We start from the raw sequence: 26464 nt of genomic DNA, 5'->3' as shown, positions 1-26464 counted from the left end.
AGGAAACACTTTCACCTCCTCTGTGTGTTTTTCTGCCCTCATGTGTGTGTTCATACATTACGTATTATTTCCGTTATGTGTCAACTGTAGTAATAACAATTCCCCCCTGTTCTTTCCCTCAGAAGCAGACAGAGTGTGTGACCAGCAGGGAGTTTCTGACCTCTCTGAGGTCGTCCCGTCAGGGAGACTGCCCTCCGCCTCAGCGAGCCACTGGGTTTGCTGCCGCCTGTGTGGAGAGCTGTTCCTCGGACCAGCATTGTCCCTCCCCCAGAAAATGCTGCTCTAATGGCTGTGGACACACTTGCCAAGCCCCGGCCAATCTATATAAAGGTAAAGGCATGTTCCTCGCAGCTGGTTAGGACTTGTTTATAACCTCTTGTGGGCTCTATTATAGGTGGCTGCTAAGCTGATGGAAATAGTTTGAAAGAGTGTTTCATTGTTCCAGTATGCATGACAACAGGCAGATCAAAGTTAGTTATGCTCATTTCAGGTTCATAATTTTATATGTGGTTACTACTAGAATAGGTTTACATGGGTGCCCCAGTAGCTAAGTTGGTAGAGCACGGGACCCACGTGCAGAGGCTTTATCCTTGCTGCAGCGGCCCAGGGTTGGCATCTGACTTATAGCCCTTTGCTGCATGACATTCCCTCTCTCTCTCAACCCGTTTTCTGTCATCTCTGAGGGTTTCCTCCCCGTAAAGCCATGAAAATGAGCAGCACGGTATTCCCCTTCTGTCTGCAACGTTATGTTTAAGCTCCTGTCTCTTTAAGGCCTCCCTTCCAAATACCCAGTCTGCTTTGATTGGTCAGCTCACAAACACCTGAGCCAGCACCACTAGACACAACAGAGCAGCTGCGCTAAAACAATTCCTATGTGCCAAACTAGATCATGCAAATGTGTGATATGGTGACAAAGTGTGGATCAGTGTTTCTCTGTGGGAGAGAGGAGTTTCTATTGGTGCGGACTTTGACCTTTTTTAAGATCTTTTAAATGCACAAGGACCTCTAGAAAACACTGGAGGAAAGGCGAAAAAAAAAAACAAGCATAACAGACTCACTGTTAGCTGATATGCTCTGACTGACCACCAGTGTTTGTTGCAGTACTCAAAACACTGAGCAGGCCTTGAGTTGTTTCTCTGGGATGGATCTTCCTTCAGTGCTTGATGACATCTAGCTTGTTCCTATGGTGTTTAAATGTAAATATTGTGAGTCGGTTTGGTCAAAAGTGCCTGCTAAATGAATTAAATGGAATTTAATGCAATAAAGATCCTTAAATACTGCCTGCCTGACTGAATCTGAAGCCTCAGACAGCCCTGGCGTGGTTAACAGCTCCAGCTAAAGCCTGCATGGATCTAGACAGGAGGGCAAACTGCCTCAGACGCCTGTGTGGCTGAGATTGGGCAAAGTTGATTGATTGGCGAAATTGTCTCTCCACTAGGTGTTCCACTGAAGCCCCGCAGAGAGATGAGCTTCGTGGAGGACTCAGAGGGTCATGTGAAGGTGGCCTGGGTGTCAAAGTTCAACATCAGTGTGGAGCCAATCGTTTACATGCTGCAGTCCCGCTGGAACGTCGGGATTCATCCAAGTGAAGACCACGCCTCTCCATGGACAACCGTTGCCATGGTAATTACACTCACCAGCCTCTTCTCACCTTTTATCCTTCATCCTTATTTGATCTTTTGGAGGCTTGAGATATTGAAAACGTACAGTGACTGTTTACTGTTTTTTTTTTTTTGTGGAGAGATACTTTATCATCCTGTTAATGCCGCCCTCTCTATGTTATTGGGAGGTATTAGCTGTGGTACAGTATTGTTGATGTCAGGAGGCTAATTGCTAGAAGAAACCAACGTCCCATGAGTCACTGAAGCTGTAAAGATGGTTCCCTGTGCCTTTAACAGCGGAGCACAGCCACAAAGTTTGTAACATATCTTTACCTCATAACTCTCAATTTGCCTCGAATGATGAAACTTCTCAGCTATGGAGATGGATGTTAGACTCTGTTTCCACCTCATCCGTCTGCTGCCTTGCTGTCTAAACCTCTCCACCCCAGCCAGTCTCCCATTCTGCCAGGGTAAACCGTACATCTGCACGTGTGTGTGTGTGTGTGTGTGCACCGTACGTCCGTGTGTGTGTGCCTGTGTGAGGTTAGGTAAATAAGCAGAGCTTAAAAAGGAACCACAGGCAGCCACAGTCGTTCCACCGGCTGAGTCTGAATGACTGAACGCTCATTATAGACTTAAATAGATGGCAGCTCGTGTCTGTGTGTGTGTGTGTGTGTGTGTGTGTGTGTGTGTGTGTGTGTGTGTGTGTGTGTGTGTGTGTGTGGATGAGTAGATTTTAAGCAGTGATTACATTTGCACTGTCAGTTAGACAAAACATGTGAATGTTTAGCAGTTTTAACCATAATTTTGGCAAATTGTTGAATTTTACTATTATCAGACGGGATTCCAGTCTGACTGTGTTCATCTGACTTTCCAGCTCATTGACTCTGAAACTTATATGTGTAAAAGTACACCAGGCTGTGTCATCCTTTTTGAAGGAAGATATGACATGAATTTGTGAGACATTACGGAAAAGGTTTGTTTGGATTTAAACAAGCTTTTTTCTATAGCTAAATATAATTATAATAACTGTGATTTCAAGTCATAGGATTAATTTAATTGTCAATGTAAAAACAAAAGACAAATTACAAAAGCCTAGCTGTAAGCTGCAATCACACAAAAAACAATGATACAAACAAATTGGTAATTGATAATAAAGTCATATAAACAAATTGTTCATGATGGACTGTGGAGGACAAGAAAAGTCTCCCATGCTAAGGAAAGAAGCTACTCGTAGTCTGGTGGTGCGGCAGCAGATACTTGTGGATCTCTTGTCAGATGGTAGCAGGGTGAACAGGCTGTGGCTGGGCTGACACTTTGGGCTCTGTGCAGACATCTCACCTCACCAATATAACTGATGCTTGGAGATGGGCAGCTTGGGTACCAATGATGCTTGGATCGGTTTTAACGATCAGCTGTGGAGCCCTCCTGTCGAGGACATGCACGAACCATACCAGTTTCTATGACCCTGTTTTCCTTTAGAAATGAAAACAGAAAGTATGAATATTTGCTTTCTAGCCAAGATAGATGAGATGGTTCATGGCACTCTCAAATCTGTACAAAAATCTTTAACAAAAAGTATTTTCGTGTCATTTGACAGACCCTGTCTGAGGACGTGGTTCTGTCAGACTTGAGATCTCAGCGCTGGTACCAGTTCAGAGTCGCAGCCATCAACAGCCACGGCAGCAGAGGCTTCACCACGCCCAGCAAACACTACATCTCCAGTAAAGGTAAAGCAGCCTGAACACATGCACTAATTTTCTTCAGAGGGCTGTTATGACTGTTTCTCAGAGAGTGATGATTCCTTCTGCTTGTTCCCGTAACCTGTCTGTGAATTTTGATATTCTGTCATGAGACACTGAGCAAAACACAGATTCTTGCGTTCCATTTGTGTCATTTTAAGAGAGATATTACACCCCTCTGAGGAAGCGTCTGAAACTCAGGAACCCTTCCCTTCCTGTCCTTCCCTGTTCTTTCTCTCTCTTTCACTCAGGGTTGATGGATAAGGTACACACAGCAGGAGAACCATCAGCCAGTCCATAAAACACGGACAGGAAACAGAAAATACACACATAACTGCACAAGCACATATTCACACATACTGTAGTGTACGGACACGCACATGCATATACTGAACACATCGGTTTAGTGCCAGAGTGAAATCCCTGGAGTGGGTCAGTGAGAGAGGGTGAAAGTGAGAGTAAGACAGGCACACGCACACACACGCACACACACAGACACACACACGCACTGTAGGAGGTCCTCACTCTAATGCTTAGCAGACTTAGGTCATATTGGTGTTGCGCCAGGATTGGCTAGTGATATGAATCCCCTGCCAGGATTGGCTAAAGCATGTTTGTATGTGAATAATGACTTCAGGTTGGACTGAGCTTTGGAAAAAGGTTCTTTATCAATTGAGCACTTATGGGAGATTATGAAGAGGTGTCTGAGATAGCATTTTCCACCGTCTTCAACAAAACACCAAAAGTCAAACTCTTCAGCCTTCTAATGGAGTTTAGATAATATGCAACTTGTTAAAGAAACATTTGGACCTTTTGTGAAAAAATCTCATTGGTGTTATTGTTGAGCGTTAGATGAAAAGACTGGCGCCACTCTCATGACCTTTAAAGGTAGAATAAGGCTTCCTCCCATTTAAGTGAATACAAAAATTGTCTGTTTTTGTGCTTGAAGATTCAGGTTATAACACGCAGCCAAAGAAAACACTGACAAAAGAAAAAAAACACTCTATCCGTGCAACAGATGGGACGATTATAAGATCGGCAAATGTAAGTCACTTAATGAGAGATTGAGAGATGATCACTTGTGGAAATAGTGTCACTATTCTGACATGTAAACCCACACTCGAGAAAGTTTCCAGATAAGATGCTGGATCAACCAAATAGATTGCTTGATCTGTAGTTCAGATTTGAGAAGTGTGTATGTCAGTGGCCTAAGGTTACTTGTAACACCCACCAGAAGCACCACATTAAGGCTTTAACCAGTAGCCGGTTGTCTTATTTTTGCATGAATAACAAATTGTGAAAGCTACAGTTTGTGCTTTATACAGGGGCTTATGTGGGTTATTAATATTATTATTGTTATTATTATGTTGATGATGTTGTTGTTTTTAGGCTGAGGGCAAACTCAATTCCTCCTGTATGCTTTGAGATGCAGATTTTGTTACATTTAAATGGAAAGTTAGCTGTTTCCCCCCTACTTCCAGTCTCTTTATGCTAAGCTAGGCTAGTTGACTGCTGGCTACCAAGCAAGCAACCAGTTTAAAACCTGCCTCACAGAAACTACAAACTGTAGTTTTCACACTTGAGTGTTTTTAAGCTATGCTAGCTGGGTGCTGGCTAACTGTAGCCTTATGTGCAGCAGACAGGAATGCGGGTGGTATCTAAAAGTCATGATAAGTAAAAGTAAAGATGAAATATTGCTTTGGTAAAAGTGCTAATATTACTCGACCAAAACTCTTAAAATATCTAATATTAAATATGCAAGTGTCAAAAGTAATTTTTTTGGCCCAACATTTTCTCAAGTATCAATTGTACAAATAAAGTATACATTTATTAATATGTATCTACACAGTATACTATTGGTCGATTGACCATTGGATCTAAGTTGTCAAATAAATATGGTGGAGTAAAAAGTACAATATTTGCCCTCAAAATAGTTGTTGAATAGAACTACAAATTAGCAGAAAGTGGAGCTACTCAAGTAAAGGACTTTAAAATTGTACTTTAGTATAGTGTTTGAGTAGTAACATTCAATTATTGGTGTAATCTCTATTCTCACCTTTGGAGCAAGAAAGCTTCAAAAAACATTGAATTATTCCTTTAAGTTTGTGTGTCTATATATGCATGTGTGTCCTTTGTACATATTTGAGGCTGGGGTTAAAGGTTAAAGACACACTTTGACATTCTAAATACCATCTGATCGGAGTCAGAGTCTTGTGTTTCCAGTTCATTGGGCTGATTAGTCAGGGGCTGGAGGTCAGGGGTCACAAATCAGGAAGCTGGCAGATGTCAGGATGGTTGAGGTTTCTCCACTGTGACCTGATCTGAACCAGAGAGAGAATTTGAATTTGAAAATCCTCTTTTCCTGCTCATTCAGATGTTGGGGTTGCACACGACCTGCCAGCAGTAATTAGGAGGGAATGTCTGGATCTGAAAACTCATCTTTGTGTCTTCATCTCATGAAACAATGCACTGGAATTAGTTGATTGAGGGAGATGCAAATAATGAAAAAGGCTTCGGAGAAGAACGACTTTGGTTCAATTACTGTTGGCACTGAGAGACACCCATCTTGGTCCAAAGGAAAACCACACATGCAGGCCAGGTCTTGCAGCCCTGATATGTTGCCCTAACTTTGATCTCTGCAGCTGGGTCAGCCAAGCGCTGTCCGTGGCCTGTGGGAGGCCTGCCATGGGGGTTGTAGTCCTAATCAGATGCATTTTGTAGTTTTAATCAAATAAAGGGCTGGGGTTCGAGGTTGTTATGAGATACAGAGCCAGTGTTGAAAGAGCGAGTGACCTCCGGATTTAATCTCAGAGGCAACAATAACTTAGTGGTGGTCGCCTTTGGTCTGTGTTGTGGTAGCTACTGAAAATGGAAGCTTCAAGGCTCTCTGGTATCGCTCAGCTTTGATGCTGTTAATCTAATCTTATCTTTGCAGACTTGAATACGACCAGGAGGAAATTAGCCCCCCGGAATGGTTTCCATATTTTCTCCACTGCAGCACATTAAAATCAAGTTATTAGACAATTCAGTCAAGCTGGTGTACGGCCTGGACTTTGTGGGAATACTTATACTAACCTCAATCAGTCTTCACAAAATCTTCATATAGTCTTAATGTTTCCTTGCCACTGGGACAATACATGACAAACAACATGATCTGCAGACTTCTTTCTGTCCGGCTGTCTGCATGCAATATATTTATGGTGGAGACATGCAGGGCTGAAAAACAAGCTTCATTTTTTATTTTGATGGTAACTTCTGCCATTTCGTTCTTGACAACTTTTTCTCTGACCATCTCTTTCTGCAGACCCCTCACCTCCAGAACATCCAAATAATGTCAGAGTGAGCAACCAGACTTTAGACTACACGGGTTCACCACCAGATGCACAGTTCACAGAAAGGTAGGCTATCCCACCAGATTAAAGATGGTTGATGGGGAATTCTGGTATTTTTACACCTAGGCCCTACGTTTATATGTTTTGTAATAGATTCGTACTTACCAAAAGTTTTATAATCTAGTAGATCTCCTCAAATGACAGCCGTGACACAGCTGCAATGGCTGCAATGTAATCTTTATTCTAAGTGTCTGAAAACATTACAGAAACAATTACTAGATGAATATTGATGAGCTGCTTGCAAGGATTGATTTCCCTTGTCACTGCTGAATATTTAACTGATTTTGACCATCTAGATGAGAGACGACATTTCAGATCAAGACTCTTCCTTGAATGAGACTTGTGTTTCTAGTTACAAAAAAATATTTAAAAATATTTTCTCTGGAATAGTTTCTGTAATGCTGGCAGACACTTTGAATAACAACCTCAGCCTGTCAGGGGCAAGCACTTGCAGTGGACGTCCCTCTGACAGTCATAGTTGCCCCAAAGGATCGTGTTGCAGCCAGTGCAGCTGTGTTGCAGCTCCCAGCAGAGGTCCACTCATCCAGTGAGATCTGCTGGTCCAATTCCAAAACCATTGGCTAATATGAATCATTTACACACCAAAACATGTAAATATAAGGCCCATGTTTAAAAATATTGTAAGTCCCCTTTAAATAGATTAATTTCTTTGCTGTTTTCCTTGCTGGGTTAGTTGCTAAGCATTCTTTCAGAGCTGCAGGCTGCAGATGTGGGCAATTAGTCATAAAATGTGGTCCGGCGGATAGTCGTTATCCGACTGATGCAAATTACAGTGCATCCTTGTCCAATCATATATTGCAGTGTGTTTTCTATTTATGTGCAGTAATGCTAAACAAGGTCATATAAAGTTCAGACCATGTCTTGGATCAGCAGAGAAATTCCAATACACATTTAATAACAGAGGTAAGGATTTAAATTGTAGCTTCTGTTTAACATGGTCATAAATGTTTGAGGCTATACTGCACAGATATAGAATAAATGAGGGATAGCTAACCCAACACTTAACACAAGTATTTAATCTGTTTTATTGCCACTTGCTGCAAAGTGTTATAAAACATTTCCGTCTAAACTTCTGAGGAAGCGCCTTTCTTTCTGCTTCATTACCATGAATTTGTTTACATCCAGGTTGTGACATTGTTTGACTTGCGGCTGTCTCTCCTCAGGTCGAGGGGAAGTAGGGTCACAGTGGCGGTCTTATTAAGCTGGGAGCCCCCCAGAGAGGGAGACCTGCCAGTCCACAACTACAGAGTCACCTGGATGCCTCGACATGCACACGCAGTGCACAAACACACACACACTCTGCATGCACACACACATACAGTGAACAGTAACATGCACACACGCCCTGCACAGTCACGCACACCGGAACAGGGTAAAAAGGAGAGCAACAGCAGAGTGACTCAGGGGGTAAGGAAACATTTTTATAAACTCCCCCTTCAGTCTAGAATATGTGTTTTCCTCTTGTTCCTGCTGTTGAATGTTTGAGCCTCACTGTGCAGAACGATGAATGTGCAGACGTCGACACTAAAATGCTGTTTTCACAATCAGTGCTGAAAGTGTACATTTGCTCTGTGTGCAATATGTGACATCCCAAACAGTTTGGAAGCCAATCCTGGTCCAACATTCAGCATAGACAAGTGTGATGTGGAAATGTTTAGCCTCATGTGCAGCTATACTGAGAATGGACTTAACAGTGCAGTAGGAAGTTTGTCCAGAAGTAAAACTTTTAAATGAAAAAATATTTGCATTGCTATCATTTAAATTAGGGAGAAGGAATAGTTGCCATTTTAAGGATTTTAATGTAGAAGTTATACTTTTTCTGCAAAAATCATGTTTTAACACTTTAATTACATTGTATTAAAGGAAATACTGTAGAGATTAAATACATTTGGATGACTACAATCATGCTGTTCTCAACATTCGCTGTATAGCATTGATTGATAGAATTGATATCTAATTGTATTGTGATTTCTTCACGTTGTCAATAGGCTTGCACACTCCCATATTTGCACGAAAGTATAAAATATTTACACACCAAAACATGTAGATATAGGGCCCTGGTTTAAAAATACTGGATTCTCAAGTTAACGAATGTCCTGCCAAACCACCTGCATCCAGGAATTAGGCAGAGAAAATGTCCGAAATGATCAGAAATGAGGCAATGAAAAAAACTGCTTTTGCTTTTCTGCATAGTTGCTAAACTTTTGTACTTAAAGCTTACATCCCACTAGCGAAGTAAAACATAATCAAGGTTTTCTAGATGTGGTTTTCATCTTGTAACATGCTGATATATTTACCAAAACTATTTTAAAATGTTCACCACTTCAGATCTGGTTTTGACATACTCACCCGGACATTACTGTTGGGCCCGCTTTCCTCTTACTTTTGCAGACGTTGTGTGCATATGTTCCTCAGTCAGACAGACATACCATTATCTTCATGGGACATAACTTTGTTAGAGTGAGGCCTTTACAGCGGTGAAATGACACAACAGCTCAGCCATGTAGATTGACTTACAACCGAGAGGGGTGGCTTTTCGTGCGCTCTGATAACGCGTTTAACTTAAGTCGAAGCATCTGGGAATGTACTGACAACATGCCAGTCACTGAGGGCAGTAGTGAGGGGGCGTATCAGCTACCATAGAAGAGAATGACGGGATGTGAAGTTATTCTACAGAGTCATAGATGGAACTGTTGCTGTTGCTCAATTCATGGAGGAACTTCTTGAGAAATGCAGCGGCTTTATATTTAATACAACAATAACAGTTAAGAGGGTGGATTTTACTATTATGATTATAGGTGCGAGGATGATGTAATAAGTTCAGAATGCACCTAAGTCCAGTCATCAGCAGCAAAATACCCATAATCACAGTTAACAATGCAGATATTACAGCTTTGATGCAACACTTATGATTGCCTGTGCAGTGACTGAACATCTTATCTCCCTTTGCTCAGGATCCTTCGGCTTACACGCACTCCAAATGTTCAGCTCTGAGGTTAAAAAATTAAAAACATAAACATCAGAGCTTCAAGGTTTGAATGCGAGTGCTCTCATATGGACCTGGCTATCCTAAATAGTGATGGCGATCCCAGACTGAGCCTGGTGGAGCCATTTATCTGTAGTCTGCTCCTCTGTTCTGCTTGGTTGGGAGGCCTGGAATTTAAATGAGGCCCCCTAACTAGTGTTTCCCTACTTGCAGCTGCATCTAGACACACATGGAGAGACAGCAGCGGCATCACAACAGGTAGACAGGGAGCCAGAATAACATCTCTACGCTGTCGAGAATAGTTCCCATATTACGGAGGGCATTGATATTTTATTGCTCTCCATTAGCACTCCATAATACACTCCCTAGATGTGTATAAAGCTTATATCCTGTCAATCAGGAATGTATGCAGGACTGAAGGGATTAAGCCTTTAAAGCTGAAGTAAAAAGGGGAAATTGGAGGAAGTTCTCAAACATGGAAAAAACCTCTGCTGAATCAGTGCTTTTAAATATACATCAGCTTCTTATATATAATGTCCACTGACATTACACTCCAAAATAGAAATCCAGGCTTCTCTCACTGTATGTGTGTCACAAATACACACACACACAGCTGTGCAGACCATATGTTTTGTCTATCTCGAGCGTAATGGAAATACTTCAACCCCACTTTGTCTGCAGGTCACCAAGAAACTGCTTTTAACTTGCTTTTGTCTCATTCTGTCTTAAGTGTACACACATACAGAGCCACACTCACACACGCACACATACGCACATGCAGACTTGTTATCGTCCGAGCATCTCTTTGTTGTGACTAGCTCGAATCCACACAGATAGACAGACCGGACTGACTAAGAGCCTGTTAATGAGCTGTCAGTCAAACAGTGGGCTAATGCAGAACAGGTCTGGGACTGTCAGTCACAGCGCAGGGCACACACAACACTCAGCATGATGATGAAGATAGGAAGGATGGTGAAGATGGCTGCAGTAACTGTGCTGGCTACAGCGGTGATTGAATTTTAGGATGTTTTTCACACAAGTTAACAAGAGCTGACTGGTTTCATTTGGTGCTGTCAGACTGACAGACAGAAGAAGGAAATAAACCACCGTTCAAATAAAACGATGATTCTCATTTTCTCATTTTTTGATGTGTTGTAGGCGCAGTGTGAGCTGTGGCTGCAGGGTCTGTTGCCTGCTACTTCCTACCTCCTGTCGGTCCAGACGGTGGCCTACTGGGGTCAGAAGAGGTTGAAAAGTCCCAGAGCCCAAATTGTCTTCACCACAATAACTCATACAGGTAAATATCTTCTTCATAATAGATTGGTGAAGATTCTCAGCCATCCTGGTCATGTTAACTCTAAGAGCCATATTGTAGGCAATTGGACCTTTTCAATTTCCTGAAGATGTTTCCATTCCATCTAGGAGGCAAGCCTCTTGGATGAGCTCTGCTTTATCACAGCAGCTGTAGTTCACCGCTAGGAGTAATTATTTGGAATTTAAATGTTTGCAGTTTCATTAAAAACAATGAATCCAGCTCTCAGTTTGTATGATCATGTCTTTAGATACATGTACAGTGAATAAATAGTTTTTAGGAGGGCATCAACACCCCGTAGGTTTTTTGTAGTTTTGTCTTGCACATAAAAATAAGAGGCTATAAATAAAGCTCAGTAGACAGAGGTTTATTGCACAAGTAGTGTAAACTGTAGCTGTGCTGTTTGTGTCCCTGTGATTCAACAATACAGCCACCTAAAGACTCCTGAAGTAACCCTACCTCAAATAGAGACTACCTCAAGAACACTGTTTTCTTCAAAAACAGTACATTAACTTGCTGTGCCTTTAGTACACACTGTATGTATGGTCCACAGCACCCGTTCGTTAACAGAGCCATACATTATTATTAGTCAGAGCTGCTGCGTTTGCTGACTGTCAGCATATTTTGCCTCCCGACAGCTGTACCGTTTAAACACTCACATACTGTGGAAAGTGGTGATGTTAATAGTCGTCCAGGCAACAGAGGTATTTATAGGTGACCTGTCGGTCAGCCCAGCAGAGGATTATAGCCAGCTGCAGCTCAATTATCAAACCACATACCAACAATTTTATATGGAACATATTGCCATTTATAATTTAGCAGTATTAATATTTGACACAGTCTGTATTGGTCTGGCTTCACTCAATGCTAATGAGGGTCAGTGAGGCCAGATAAAGCCAATTAGTGCTTCTAAGTGAATGAATGAACGGGAAAGCTTGCTACCAGCTGCACTCTCATACCCACATTATGATTCCCAGCACAATATAATACATTTATAAACTTGACATGCCATATAAAAAGTTTCAAACAGCCAATCATTCATGTGATGTGTTTTTGTGATGTTGCCAGTTATTCAGAGCAGCTATCGTAGGAGTACAACAAAAAATTGTTGAATATTTTATTTTATTTATTATTTTTTTTTAAGACAGACACAAAAACCCATTTAATATCATTGTGGTATGTTTGTTTCCACGTTTTACAATCTAAAGAAAAACTTTAAATCGGCCAATGGTAACACTCTCCTCTCCTCTCCTCTCCTCCACCAAAGGCGAAGACTTCTCCAATGAGCTCCCTTCATCCTTGTCTTCATCGTCTCTCCCCTCCTCTCCTTCCGTCTCATCCTCCTTGTCTTCTTCCTCTGACCTCCCCCACTCCTCCTCTCTGCCTCACCCTGAATCCCTCCTTCCTCCCGTCACCCCTGGCAACCTGCGACTGGAGGTGGCTGCCCCACATTACCACGATGACCAGCTGCAGGTCAAGGTGTTCTGGAAGTGGCCGAACCATGGTGAGTAGACAGCTTACTTACTTACCGACTGCACTTAATGAATCAAAACACTCAAACATTTGTTCATCACTTATGTATTGTGTGTCAATCTCTCTCTTTACTTTTTCTACCTCACAGGCAGACAGAGACACCCTGGTCCATATGTTTTGCGGTGGCGTCCACATACCTGCACTGCTAACTTCACAAGCACAGAGAGAACAACAGCTGTGCAGGTAAAACTACTCCTGAAGTTGTGTTCAGTTGTCTCCCTTTATATGAGCATCGTGTGTTATGTGTGTATCAGAGATCAGATTTCATCACCATAACTCAGATCCGCCTGGAATGCGCTCATCTGCTGTCTGTGTGTAACTTTGTCTCCCTGCCATCGTCTGCCTGCGAGTGTTGCAGAGACTGAAACGACTCATCTTTGAGGATGCGTTTTGCAGAATCACATCAGCAATGAGCACCGACCATTAATCGTGTCATCAAAATTAAATAAAACAAATAGCAACTTAATGCCTCTTTTAAATAAAACAAATCATGAACTGAAACTGAGACAGAGGGGACACATTTTTTTTAAAGGATCGGCTGGTAGAGCGTATGCTGTGTGATGCCTGCCCGCAGCTCTGTGAGTCTAGTTTACAAAATGAACTGGACTCACCAACGTTAGATCTCGTCCCAGTGGTAACCTTTTATCTGAAGGGATCACAGACCCAGTTGTTTGATAAATATCAAAGTGCTGTGTGCAATTTGCTGAGGTCACTGACTGTGATTTCTGTTAGCTGAAGTTCAGCCTTTTTTAAACGGTTAAGCCATTTCTCGCCAACCTACAAAGCTGCCAAGTACCGCTTCAGGCGGCAGTGTTTATTTTAACATGGAGCAAACGAGCTGCTCATAAGAGACAGGTTCCCAAACAAAAGTCGAGGTAATATGTATATTTTAAGGAGCCTTGTCATACGTCGGTTTTAACAACCAGCCGTGTACAGCTTACACTGTAATGTCTCTGTTTTTATTTCTAACTTGACTTAATTTTCTCACTCCAGGGCACCCATCACACCATCACAGGGCTGCTGTTTGCCTGTAAGTACCGGGTTGCCGTGGCACTGAAGGCTGACCCAGGGTCAGAGGCTGTTGCCTGGGTTACGACCCCGACATGCTCCTCCATCAGGGTCAGAGGAGGCAAAGCATTGCCCTGCAACACAGAGGGTAAGAATAAGACACATGCACACCTCTGCACGTGCACCCATTTACATTAACACACACACTCCATTGATCTTTATTAATCATACAAGACCCTAAAAGTGTGCAGGGAAGTGTTTCTCTTGTCTTTTTTGGGGGGTGGAAAAGTAATACCTAAAAATGATGACAAAAACTGAGCATACATTCGTTTATACAATGAAACACTTTATGTTAGCACATGCTTATTGTTTACTTATTAAATGCACTTCAGTTGACAGCCTTCCTAATCGAACTCTGACTGACTGTTTAGGACAGCAGGTCTGTAAAAGTGTTCTGTCATAACCGAGGGAAATATTGTTGCCCTTTGTTTGTGTCAGAGCGCCTCCTGTCGGGCAGGAAGGTGGTACTGCGTCCAGAGCGACTGACGACAGACTTTCATCAGATCAACGGCACCCTGCTCATGACGCTTCGCTGGAGGATGTCCCAGCAGGCCCTGGATCCGGCAGCTGTGGAGGGGTTCCAGTTCACCTGGACCCTGCAATCAGGGGTTACCACGACAACAGAAAGGCTGGAAGACACACTTATCTCCCAGACGCAGACAATTGCACCGGTGAGACATGAGGAGAGATTTCAGCATTGTGTGGAAAATACATATATAATTGATACCAAATAGTGTTTTTTATCCTTATCCTGATATCTTACTTCAAAAGTATTAAAACACATCAATGAGGGTGAATGTGGGTGAAAGTAGTCTTCAGCTATTTACTCCTGTTTGAGTAATGTTTGCTAAGAATGACAGTAACCAGCTGTTTTAGAAGATTATTCAGCATTTTTTAATCTCAAAGTATAAAATCACGACCCACTTTTTTATGGTTTATGTTGACAAAGACAGGGCATGGAAATCAAATAATGTAAAACGTTTGTTGAAAATTAGAATAATATGGAATATTACCAGAAATACCCTTTAATCCTTCATCAGTGTTACTAAATTAAGATATACTGTGAGGGAAGAATAGTGTATGTGTATGACTGTGAACTTACCGTGCTTCGCTGTCAACAGTCTCAGCGGTCGGTGTCTGTTCGGGGTCTTCAGGCTGACAGTGTTTACCAGCTGAAGCTCCAGGTACTAACAGCAGGGGGCAGCAAAGGCGCTGCTGTCTCCAAGACCATACATTCCCCAGCTCTCAATGCCACACTTTAAGAGGTAATTATGCTTTCTCGCCAATACTCTGATTTTCTGTGTAGCTCTATGAAAAAGTAATTTTACGCCACTTTACGTTATAAAAAGCACAATTTGTTCTGCAATACAATGTTTTTATCTTTTGCTCACTTACTTCCCCTGATCCTCTCTTCCAGGCTCAAACTCTGCCGCTGTCACCGCCTGCAGCAGCACAGTCTTCTTTATCTACGTCCACTTCTCCACTGTCTTCCACAGCACAACATGGTTTCATTGCAGTTCAGCTGCAGAAAACAAGACCAACGCTGGAAAAATAAAGAAAGTTCCTCTGTGTAAAGTGGATCACTCACAAGTGTGTCCTACTCTGTTTGACAGCCCTGCTTCTCTTTCACTTTTATCACTTTTCAAACATCAGGGAGGTTGTAGACTTGCTATTCTGGAAATAAACATTAATAATTCATCTAATCAGTCAATCGTCCAAATGTTACAGTCCATCCAATGTTGTTTTTGTACAAATTGTAAAGAAGATAACTGTACCTGTACATGATGCCACACTAGGTACTTGCATTTAGTCTGGTAGTGTAATATGTATCTGTAAACCACATTTTTTTATGCAGCATTTTCCAAGATTCCTCCTGGCATTAGTGCCACAGTGCAGCCCTGCAAGACATGTATGTGAAATGAAAGACTCCTTGCACGGCTGCATCAGTAAATGTTTGGTGTTTATTTCTAACCACCTGACATCACTGGAGCCAGGTGACACTTGTAAAGAGACATATTATGTATTGTTTTTGATCATGCAAGTAGAGAAAATATAGCACTGACCATATGTACAAATAGAAATATATAGCATCAGACTGTGTTAATATCAATGCATAATCTGTTGCATTATCTTTGGGGTCTTCATTGGTGTGCTGAAGCCTCGAAATAAGCTCAAATATATTTTAATATTTTGTTTGTATGTTTTTCAAAGCACATTTTTCAATCAAATCTGTCTTATGCACCTTGTGCAACATTCATTTATTTAGTGGCACCCCCATTTCACTAAATGATATGTGACATTTTTACACAGTTTTCCAGCTAAATCTTTGGTAAATTTCTTTGTTTTACAGAAGTAATGGCATTACTTTGAAAAGGTTGGAAACTACTGGTGTTAGGCAACCAGTTATTATCATGTTAATGTTCTCTTTATGTAACCCCCTTTTTTTGACATTTTATTGTTGATACTTTTGTACTTAATTCCTTTACTTTTTGACTTTTAGTTTTATTTATTGTTTTTTCTGTCTTAGACTTTTGTAATTAAAGATTATCAAAAAACTGTGTTGTGTCAGTGATGATCTGGGAGTTATAATGTAATAATAAGACCATGTTCCACTCTATGTATTGAATTAGATGCCATTGTTCTCCTTCTCTTAATCAGCTACTTGCTTTATTTGCTGTGGCAACACAGAGACATTATGAGGGCGATACAAACACAAGCAAATTGATACTTAAAAAGTGAAGCAGGTATATATCTGAAAGTTTTCCTTTTGCCCATTACAAAATCAAAATCTGCGATGTTGCGTGGATGGATGAAATGATATTAGGAGGAACCTCAAGGTTACTTCGGGGAATATCCGGACTCGACCGAAGCTGATCCCGACGCCGTGACGTAATCAACGAGCGACGACAACTTGGATTGTTGTTTCTTCAAATCGTGGTTAGACGAAACTCGGTTTGTTATTTCTTCAACAAGGTACTGTATTATGTTGCTTCTTCTCATTTTTCGTCATGCTTCTGGCTTGTCCGCCATATCTCTTATAATACCTATTCGCAGCTCATTTTTTGTGTGTAGGCGCCTCCAACTTCCTACTGAAAATGGAGGAAATGTGTGTAGTCGCTGCTTTGTGTTTTCGCCTATGTTTTGGCTTCAGCTAGCTAGCAGAGCTAGCTGAAGATGACTAACTGAAGCAAAACTTTGGCATATGTAATTTTTGACTTCGTTAAATTATCTGACAGTACGTCATATTCTCAAACGATGTGTGGTCATGCTCCAGTAGCCCGCTGTCCAGTTTTAGATTAGCGTAGCTAACGGACTTTGTCTTTATCTTAATAACTTAATTGATTGTGCGAATTCTGGTGGACACCTGCAGATATGCTGATAACTAGCAAAGCAGCTAATTACTAATTTATCTACATACTCTGAATATTCGGAGCTCAGTGGCTGTCAGATGTCGCTGCCATGTTGCTAACGCTAGCTAAATGTGAGTTTCGTAAAAACATCTCTTAAAAGGTGACATTGAAATTGCTCTGAAAAATGAGCAGCACAGCATGACAGTGAAACTCTGTAAACGTGCATTATGCAGAGAGGGAGTTTGTCACAAACTTAAAAAGATTGTTCTCATCGTGTAACATTTCAGTGATCCACCTGTTAATTGAAGATAGCATTACTGTTGCTGCTACTTCAGTTCTGCAATTGGTCTCACACAGTCGATGAATGTTGTCTCAGCAGAAGGAAAAATTATTGATAAACATATATGTTGTTAATGTTTTCTTCTGGCCGGTTAAACTGCTTTAGTAAGCACAGGCCTGCCTTTACAGTCAGCAGCAAATAAAGAGTGACAGTGTCATGTTAACATGTTAACACTTTTAATGTTGTAGATATTCACATCTAAATTAATCTTATTGGGACATGTCAAAGGATGAGTTCACCCAAAAATGAAGATTCAGTTGTTGTCTACTCACCCTCATATCGATGGGAAAGTCGAGTGAAGTTTCACAGTCTACAAAACATTTCCAGAAAATCACATTAGCAGTGTCACAGCATTCTCTTTTAACAGCTGAAGCAGACGTAGACTTGTATTAAAATGTTAAAATACAACCCAAAAAAACTTTGTACTGCTGGTCCAGCATAAATCAAGTCCCTAGAAATCCATAAATCTGTTATTTACACCCTCAACGCGATGCCAGGATCTTGCATGCACTTCAGACAGTGTGCACTAGTGATGATTCTGGCTTTAAAGGGGGGGTAAATAACTTCTTTTCAAATCAGTTTGGGATATTTGTTTTTTTTTCCCCCCATCTAAGAGCACGTCCCCATCTATTTCAGTTGTTTATGAGAATTCTGTAACACTGTTATTCTCTGGAGCTCCAGAAATGTTTTTGGACTATGAACATTTAACTGATTCCATTGGCAGGGGGCTGAGAAAATACTGACTTCCTTTTTTCTTTTCTTTTTTTACGGGCAAGTCTTTGAGATGAACTTGAAACATAGAAATCCTAACACAGAACTGACATATTTGCAGTGGTCTCAGACGGTGAAGTAGACAGACATCAGAATTAAGTTGCTGAAGACAGATTTTGGATGTTAGTTTTATTTTATCCACCACAGTTAAAATCCCACCTTGTCTAATTTTACATCATTGCGTTGTACGATTTAAACCACAGGAATGAAATATTATAGCTAGCTGAGCGGTGCTCACTAACATTTCTGCCATTGACTTTTATTCTCTCTTCACATTTCTTCCTCTCCTCGTCACATTTCACACTTGCTCTAATAAGGAGACCATGGTGGTGATACTCTTCCACACAGAGTCTACTCATCACTCACTACCTGCCATGTTCTAGTCTGTTATCATCAATAACCTCCATGGTGGGAAAGGCTTGAGAACCATTTATTTTCCACACGGCAAAAGAAACCTGGAAGGAAGTTTCAGAAAATAATAACCAGGGAAAGAACAAACCTCAGCACCTAAAATTCAGTGGACCAAAGGAAAGGAAAGGAGAGGACAGGAGTGCGGCAAGGGGGAGTTGGGGATGGGGTTGAAGAGCCAAAAGAGGACGTCATGGTTCACAGCGGCTCTTCATCTCCAATGAAAACAACACCATCAGCATCACCTCATCTAACTGTTCCTGCTACTGCACCTCCTCTACAAGCAGCTCCTCTAGTGCCCCCTTCTGGAGATATCACAGATCAGGACCTAACCAAAACCCCAACCAAATTCCTCACCACAGACCTTACCTCCAATGCAGACTTGACCCAGCGCTGTACTCCGAGTCTTGCCAGTACAGAGCCACATGTTGAAACTCCAGCAAAAGTACTTGCTACTAACTCAAGCCCAGCGTCAGCCCAGTCCTCGACACCAACACTGACCCCTGCTCAAAGCATCGTCAATGGCCGTTCGTCAGGCAGGAAGAGGACCCCTAAGGCCTGTGACTGCTGTGGCCCCAACAGTAAAGGACACAATGACAAAACCTCAGGCAGAGGGAAGGGGAGAGTTAAGGGTAGAGGGAGAGGGAGGATTTGTAGTGACTTCCCGGACACCCCAAAAAGGAAAACGGGTGGCCAGTTGAACTATGTCAAGAACCTTGATTTGACCAAGGAGACAGTGGAGGAAGTGGAGGATAACAACAACAGTAATGAGAGGGTGCAAACAACTGCAGTGGTGGCTGATACTCGGTCACAAACACCTGCTGCCCTCCCTGTCACAGTCTCCCTGCAGGATGGACCAATGAGGAACTCTGCTGCACTAGAGAAAGAGGATGCACAGAAAAAGGAGGAGATGTTGATAGAGGGTTCAGGGGCTGCTGGTGGGAAAGGAGGTGGTGACAGCAGGGATGTGGAGATGAGATTGTCGGGAATGGCAGGCAGAGGAACACCAGCAGTTAGAGGTAGAGGTAGAGCAGGGAGGGGAATGGTGGGAGTAATATCTGCAGCAAAAACAGAGGTAACAGGTGGACTAAGGAGGGGAGGTTTAGGCGGTGTTTTCATCAGTTCTAGAACATACAGCCTACCTCGGTCAATGTTAGTGCAGCGGGCAAACAACCATGTTGCCGAGATGAACCACGGAGAGGAGACTGTCCCTACCACAGTTGAATCTCCATTTGGAAACGGAGACACTGTAAACCTATCTGACACCGAACCCGAAGAGGACACAAAGGAGTACAACCTGATCATGAGTGAAGTGGAAAATGGACAGTCAGGTCCTGCTTCAAGGTCAGGATCTACTGAGGACCTCGACTCTGAGATGCAGGTGGACCAGAATCCTGACAGGACAGACTCTGTGTCCCAACCAGCAACTCTGTCCAACGGAAACAACACCACACTAAAAAATGAGGACCACTGCGCCTCACTTATGGAGGTGGAAACTACTCGTCTGGCTGCGGTTGTTCCTTCACACCAGGGCCCTATTTCAGTATCCAACATGCAGCACTGCTTGGCATTGAGGGACCACAGACTGTACTGTCAGCCTGGAACCTGGGAGAAGGAGCAGATGGAAGAAGTGTTGGGCAAAATTGGAGGAAATGTTGATGGAAAGATGCAGGATGAGGAAGAAAGCCTGGAGCAGCTCACTGATACGATCCATGGTAAGATGTGATCTTAAAGTCACAACACTAGTGTGTCCCTCTTCATGAATATAGTTATCATCAGCTCACTGTGTTAACACCAAGCACAATAAATCAGGGTTAATTGGGGTCTTTTTACACACAAACTGACAGAAATATGTGTTGAGTATGCGTTCCGTCATATGACATTCATAAAACACCTGGCCTCGTTTACATACACAGACTTGATCTAAACTTGTATCTGTGGTCAAACCATTTTCAATATGAAATGCACAAATTTTTCTCACGTTTTATTTTAATTTCATGGTCAGTTCCACTTTTATCTGCACAAAACAAATAGTCGAGGGCGCCAATAGATGTTTTAGCTTCCAGGACGGATTTCTAATTTAAGATCGACCCTGATTCAACAACATATTTACATGGGTATTAACTGTTGTCTGCATGTTTCTGCATGTTTCCTGAATCAGATTTTTTTCTCTTATTTACAATTTCAAAAGACGGCATTAATAAACAAGGCCCATCCCTGCACACACTTAGTTCTGTCATGTTTGATTAATGTTTGGGGTTTTTCTTCTGGGACAGTCTCTTCTTGGCCTTGATTTACAGGTCAAGTAAATAAACAGAACTGCGGGTTTGACACAAACAAAGCCTAAACTGTTTAAGTGGTGAAGTATGTACAGATATCATAGTGTATAAATTACTCAAGTCTGCAACATGTAACAATGCTTAGAATTATAAGCACAGAATCTTGACATGATCAAATTCTTTAATCGTCAACAAAGGATTCAGAATCAGTGCTGTGAATTTGACTTTTAACATCAGAAGTACAAAACTGCTCAACCTCTGAACAACGCCTCGATTCAGTGATGCTCACTTCCTCTCTTTCAGAGTTTCTTGAGAACTTCTACTTAAAGTACGGCGGTTTCATTCCTCTCAGTGAGACTGATGTCCTGGAATACCTGAAGAAGAAAGGCAACTCTGACCTCAGCCAGACGTTAGTATACACACAACCGCAGTCCGTTTTCATGTTTATTTTCAGCCACAGACTCTCTGTGAGCATAACGAGAAGGCTCCTTATGTAAGTACATTCTAGCAGTTTCATTTCTGTGAAAGACTTGCATCCTTCCCTTTATTTTCAGTGTTATTTTTAATCCTTGAGCCTGTGGCAATGCCTTTTCCTTATTTGTCATATTCTCTTAAATGTCCTTGAGGAGATGATACATATTTTAGAGGTTTGTCTAAAATTTCTCCTGCATTTCTCCTTGTGATGTTTTTGTTTTAGTGGACTTGACATCAAAAAGGAGATGACTCGGTACAGGGCAGGGCTGGCCTCTGCTCCTATTGCATGCTTCATGGTCACGTATAACAAACACACCCTGGGCCTGGAGGACCTGAGCACGTTGGAGGAACAGAACTGGCTTAATGACCAGGTAGGGAAGGAGAATGAGAGGCTTTCTTGCCTCCATCACACTTCTTCTCAGTCTGTCAAGCCTTCTAATAAGAAATGTACTTCAAAACTTGAATCCATCAATAATTAGGAAGAATAAATACCACATTAGTAGTGTTGGTGATATTGGTTAGTCTTCATGAAACTTGTCTCTTTGTTAGGTCATCAACATGTACGGAGAACTCATCATGGAGGCGACACAACACAAGGTAAGTGAGGGTGTGTTTGTAGGCTTGAAATGCAGATTTTTCATTCAGTCTGAAATGATATAGAAATTAATTTATACAATTAAAAAGAGGGATTACTGCAGAAGTCTAACAAATGTATTGTTTCAAGACTGTTGAGATAATAGCTATGTTTAGGTGTTTTTGCTGTGTTTTAACAGATACATGACATTTTGATGGCGTAATGCGGTAATGCTTTTATTCTCTCTCTCTCACAGGTTCATTTCTTCAACAGCTTTTTCCACAAGCAGCTGGTTGCCAAGGGTTATGAAGGCGTGAAGAGATGGACTAAAAAAGTAAGGAGGACGTTTGAATTATTTTTCAGTGGTTTTGACAGTTTTCCAACAGCTGAACCTTAAAATCACAGTTGCACTTTCATTTCTGGCTTTTAATTTGATTCCCAGAATCTGGGCTCAAAAGTAGCAGTTGCTTAGTTGCAGCAGGAAACTAGATTTTACTGCCAGACACTTTTTTTTTTTGGTGGGAAAACAGTCGTAATTCAGTTTGCTAACTACATAAATTAATTATCCGTCATGTGAAATTTGTTCCTAAATTCTTAAAAGCACCATTTCCAGAGAGCTGTGCAAGTAAAGGAAGTAAAATAATTATCTAGCGTCAAACTGAAATGCTGATAAATCTGTTATCCTGCAAATTGTGGCTTTTGGAAGGTATCCATCACACACAAAACTATATCTCTCTGATAATCTGATCTCTAATTGGTGTGTATGTTAATTTGTTGAATTATTTCAGGTTGACCTGTTCTCCAAGTGGCTGTTGCTAATTCCCATCCATTTAGAAATCCATTGGTCTCTCATCACGGTCACCATGGCAACCAAAACCATCAGTTACTACGATAGCCAAGGCATCGTCTTCAGACACACAACAGATGTGAGTGCCTCTGTGCATGATGAAGTCTTCAGGTTTTTTGTTTCTGAATATTATATTTTGAATCTCTGTAAAGCAAACAATATGAGACAAAAAGACCACTCATCAACATCATGACATCAGCAGTTTTCTCAGTTTGTTGCACTGTGTAAAAGAAGTGGAGATAGCTATTGTGACATCACCCATGTGAAGTGAACTACCACATTTTTGACTTATCACCAGCTTGGTGTTTTGGAGCCAGAAGTGACCATATTTGGATGAGAGGGTAGAGCCGCGGAGGAGCTTGGTTAGCAAAAACTGACTTAAGTACTTACCGAGTCACCCCCTGCTGGCCATCGGAAAGAATGCAGCTTTAAGTACCCTCAGCATTGTCTTAGCTTATCAGACCAGACAGCTACGTCCACTTCTTTTATACAGTCTATGGTTTGATGTCAGCAACAGCAAATAGTCAGAATGTACCAGTGGGTTTCTGTAGAAATTCAGGTTTTCCTCTTAAGGTGTATTGAACCAGATAATTATGGTGATAGTTATTTAGTTGATTAATGCTTCAAAGAGAAATTTCTTGTTGATTGTTGTGTTTTGTTAATGTTGCTTGAAAGAGTTTGAATGTCACAGGGGTTTCAATACTATGACTATCTCCATATATTATAGCTATGCTATAAAGACGACTGTACAGTCTTGAGTTTGAGTTCCCTTCCATCAAAATAATTAGCTATTTACAAATATGTGCCATTTTGGACAATTGACCCAAAATAAGGAGGTTCCTCTTAAGGTTTTTGTGGAAGAAAAGTCAGTACCAGCAGTACAACGACACCATTAACAAGTAGAAACCATCAAGCAGAGTGTTACTATAGCTGACCCAACAGCTTTGTGTGTGTGTGTGTGTGTGTGTGTGTGTGTGTGTGTGCTTCTCTATCAGAACATTATGAAGTACCTTCTGTCTGAAGCCAAAGAAAAGAAACAGACAGCTTTTCAGAAAGGCTGGAAGATCACCATCATCAAGGTAACGCTGACTGTCTTGCACAGTGGATGTTAATCAGATGGTAAAAGTGGAAGCTGCTGTATTATTACGAAGTTGATAGTAATAAATGGAAGACTCATAAAACATATCTGCAGGACACTGAAAACGTTGTACATGAATGCAAATGACAGCAAAATTACATTTTTCTAGTTGTTACTGTTGTAGTTGGACTAACTTCAATCAGCTTATGAACCCTGGACAATACATCACAGTCAGGCATATAATACAGTTGAATTTAGGTACAGTAAATACATAGAGACGTAAACTGTTCGGTCCTAAAGCTGTAACAGTCTCTTTGTTTTTGGGGCTCCCTGCTTGACTGTGGCTTGTTGACTCCTCAGGGTATTCCTCAGCAGAAAAACGACAGCGACTGTGGAGTATTTGTCCTCGAGGTGAGACATTACTCTTTCCCACCTTTACAGCTGTCTTCCGCCCCTTTGTTCATCACCGATTTCTCGTATTATTTGCCCCATATCTTGTCACTGTTTGCCTCCTGTCTTTGTTTTATCTGTCTGTTCCCTGGCAGAAAAAAATAAATAAACTGGAGCTGTGTCTCCAGCGGCTCTCCTGCCCCGGGTTTCGACACAATTTGATCTTTGCTCAGGTCCCTAAGGGGGGCTAAAGATACCGGAGAGAAGATTCTGTCATTTAATGTAGCTGTGGTTGTGGATCATTTTCCCTCACTGCTTGTCTTTTCTGTCTTGGTCTGTCAGTACTGCCGTTGTCTGTCTGTGAAGCAGCCTCTGCTGTTCAGTCAGGAGGACATGCCTCGCATCCGCAAGCGGATCTACAAGGAGCTGTGTGACTGTCGCCTCGACGACTGAACAACTCAATAACGGTCGCCCTCTCTCACTGACTTTTTGCTGGGTTACATGAGATGGTCTGTCCAAGTCTGCCAGACGGCCTGTTACATAAGCTAAGACAACATATTCCAGGGAGCCCAAACTGCCTGTCGGACTGACAGCTGAGTGGCTGGTCACTTGGATTTCTGGTGACTTTTGAAACTCAATAATAGTCTGTAGCTAAGCAGAATTCTACTTGCAAACATGCAAAGAACTACTGATGTGGCCCCCTCTACTGACCCACAAAAAATGCTGGACCCATACCCTTCAGGTTGCTTTGCATTCTGCATTTACCATCCCCAGTGGATTTCAACCAAATGGCCAAATAGCCACCTTTAAGGACACAAGGGGAGCTCTGACTTGGACTGAAGACACAGGTGTTGGACCAGCCTGGACCAATGGGACGGACCTTCCATCCCAAATGGAGTGGCCTTACCTCCTGCATGGCCATTTTAATCTGAACGACATTTTTAACAGTTAGTTTTCTGCTGGACAGCAGTATCATTCTTACAGTCACATGCGTGTTTTCTAACATGTTAATAATGCTAGGATGTGAGATTCAGTGGACCAACTGTTCACTTAAAACTTGAAGGTTTGAGTTGGTATGTTCTCTTGGACTACAGATATTTGCACGGTTAGAGACCCACCCATTGAAGAGTTTAGAGAATCATCTGAATGTACCGATCATGTTACCCCTGGCTGCCTCGCAGGGTGAAGCTCGACCACCGTACAGGCACGTTTCGGCTGTGGCTTGAAACAGGGATATAATTTTTCAAGGTAGTTTTTGTTTAAAGAATCAGGTTTTTTTTTTTGATTCCTTACTCCAAATAATTTCCTACTAAAAAAAAAATTCCAGTTTTTCCACCATGCTTTTTCTTTGTTTTGCTGTGATCGCATCCTTTTGGTAGGTTTTGCACAAGCATTTTCCAGCCATTTCAGCTGAAAGTCATCGTTTGATAATATTTTACATTTGAATCCATCAGTTTTGAGTTTGAACTAGCCTCTCATGCTTGATGGTAAGTTTCATGTTAAGCTTCAAAGCTTGCTGCTGATACGAAGACCACCGTGTTTTGATTTTAGCCAAGGAGTTTATCCATGGTGACTTTATGTTGTCGAGGCCTGCTTCTTCACATGGATGCATTAGCACAGGAGAGTGGCGTCTTGACGGAGAACCAAGTGGACCTCAGTTATTTTGATTAAATCTTCTGTCCAACCAGGATTTTGTTGTTATATTCACTTATGTGTATTTACAGATTGTATTGTACTTTTACCAGCCTACTACTGTACATGCTTGCTTTGGCTTAAAAACCACAATTGTTTCTGAACTGTTTTTATTGTTGTTATTAAAAGGCCAATACTGCTGGGAAATTTGTTGCAGCCTTTTCCTTGATTAGTTTTAAATCAGCAATGTGCTGATGTGATTAACCAAATTTTAAAAAATCCCCTCAAACCAAGTCCCATGCTCTGATTTATCACTACACATTTATCACCATTTTATACCACATTTATCCAGGAGTGCCTGTTCCTCCTATATATCTACTCTTGAGAGCCAGAATCAGTTAAAAAAAAATACATGAATGCCCCTGCCATGAGAAAGGAGAGGAGTTCTGATATCAGTAATACACGGGGGGATATACAGTAAATTCTCATTGTATATACAGTTGGCAGATGAGGGCAGGGATCTTCAATTTAAAATCTTCCCTTCCTCTACAGATGTGTGAGAGTAACTTGATAGATCTCCTTCTCTCCTCTGTCATCTGTGCATCGAAATCACAAGTTTAGTTTTTTGTGCTCAAATTTCTGCATTTGCCGGTGATTAAAATTTTA

The 26464-nt window shown here is 41.6% G+C and overlaps 2 protein-coding genes across 4 annotated transcripts in view; both read left to right on the top strand.

Moving 5' to 3' along the window:
* Window positions 1-16198, top strand: part of anos1b (anosmin 1b) — a 48536-nt gene extending 32338 nt beyond the window's left edge. For all 3 annotated transcript variants that reach the window (XM_037116109.1, XM_037116108.1, XM_037116110.1), the window contains exons 4-15: window positions 123-330; window positions 1439-1623; window positions 3202-3331; window positions 6648-6741; window positions 7920-8163; window positions 10901-11039; window positions 12322-12558; window positions 12676-12770; window positions 13581-13743; window positions 14094-14326; window positions 14777-14920; window positions 15073-16198. In XM_037116109.1, the coding sequence (XP_036972004.1) occupies window positions 123-330; window positions 1439-1623; window positions 3202-3331; window positions 6648-6741; window positions 7920-8163; window positions 10901-11039; window positions 12322-12558; window positions 12676-12770; window positions 13581-13743; window positions 14094-14326; window positions 14777-14917 (1869 nt within the window). In that variant the 3' untranslated portion in view covers window positions 14918-14920; window positions 15073-16198. The remainder of the gene's footprint in view (window positions 1-122; window positions 331-1438; window positions 1624-3201; window positions 3332-6647; window positions 6742-7919; window positions 8164-10900; window positions 11040-12321; window positions 12559-12675; window positions 12771-13580; window positions 13744-14093; window positions 14327-14776; window positions 14921-15072) is intronic.
* Window positions 16199-16487: 289 nt separating this feature from the next.
* On the top strand, window positions 16488-26005 carry LOC119028820 (sentrin-specific protease 5-like). Its single transcript, XM_037115121.1, has 10 exons — window positions 16488-16628; window positions 18434-20239; window positions 21107-21212; window positions 21501-21648; window positions 21827-21874; window positions 22108-22185; window positions 22640-22777; window positions 23694-23777; window positions 24137-24187; window positions 24509-26005. Exons 2-10 carry the CDS (start codon window positions 18718-18720, stop codon window positions 24617-24619), a joined length of 2286 nt encoding a protein of 761 aa, XP_036971016.1. The 5' UTR covers window positions 16488-16628; window positions 18434-18717; the 3' UTR covers window positions 24620-26005.
* Window positions 26006-26464: the final 459 nt, after the last annotated feature.

Source organism: Acanthopagrus latus, chromosome 11 (genome assembly GCF_904848185.1).
Source record: "Acanthopagrus latus isolate v.2019 chromosome 11, fAcaLat1.1, whole genome shotgun sequence".
In the NCBI taxonomy this organism is placed as follows: domain Eukaryota; kingdom Metazoa; phylum Chordata; class Actinopteri; order Spariformes; family Sparidae; genus Acanthopagrus; species Acanthopagrus latus.
The sequence above is the reverse complement of the archived record's forward strand: the minus strand, read 5'-3'. Positions and strand labels throughout refer to the sequence as shown.

Excerpts from the sequence above, each read along its gene's own strand:
- LOC119028820 (XM_037115121.1), top strand. The coding sequence starts at position 18,718 with ATGGTTCACAGCGGCTCTTCATCTCCAATGAAAACAACACCATCAGCA. Across the intron at positions 22,186-22,639 it reads TGAAGAGATGGACTAAAAAA|GTTGACCTGTTCTCCAAGTG; the intron begins GTAAGGAGGACG and ends GAATTATTTCAG. Across the intron at positions 24,188-24,508 it reads GTGGAGTATTTGTCCTCGAG|TACTGCCGTTGTCTGTCTGT; the intron begins GTGAGACATTAC and ends TTGGTCTGTCAG.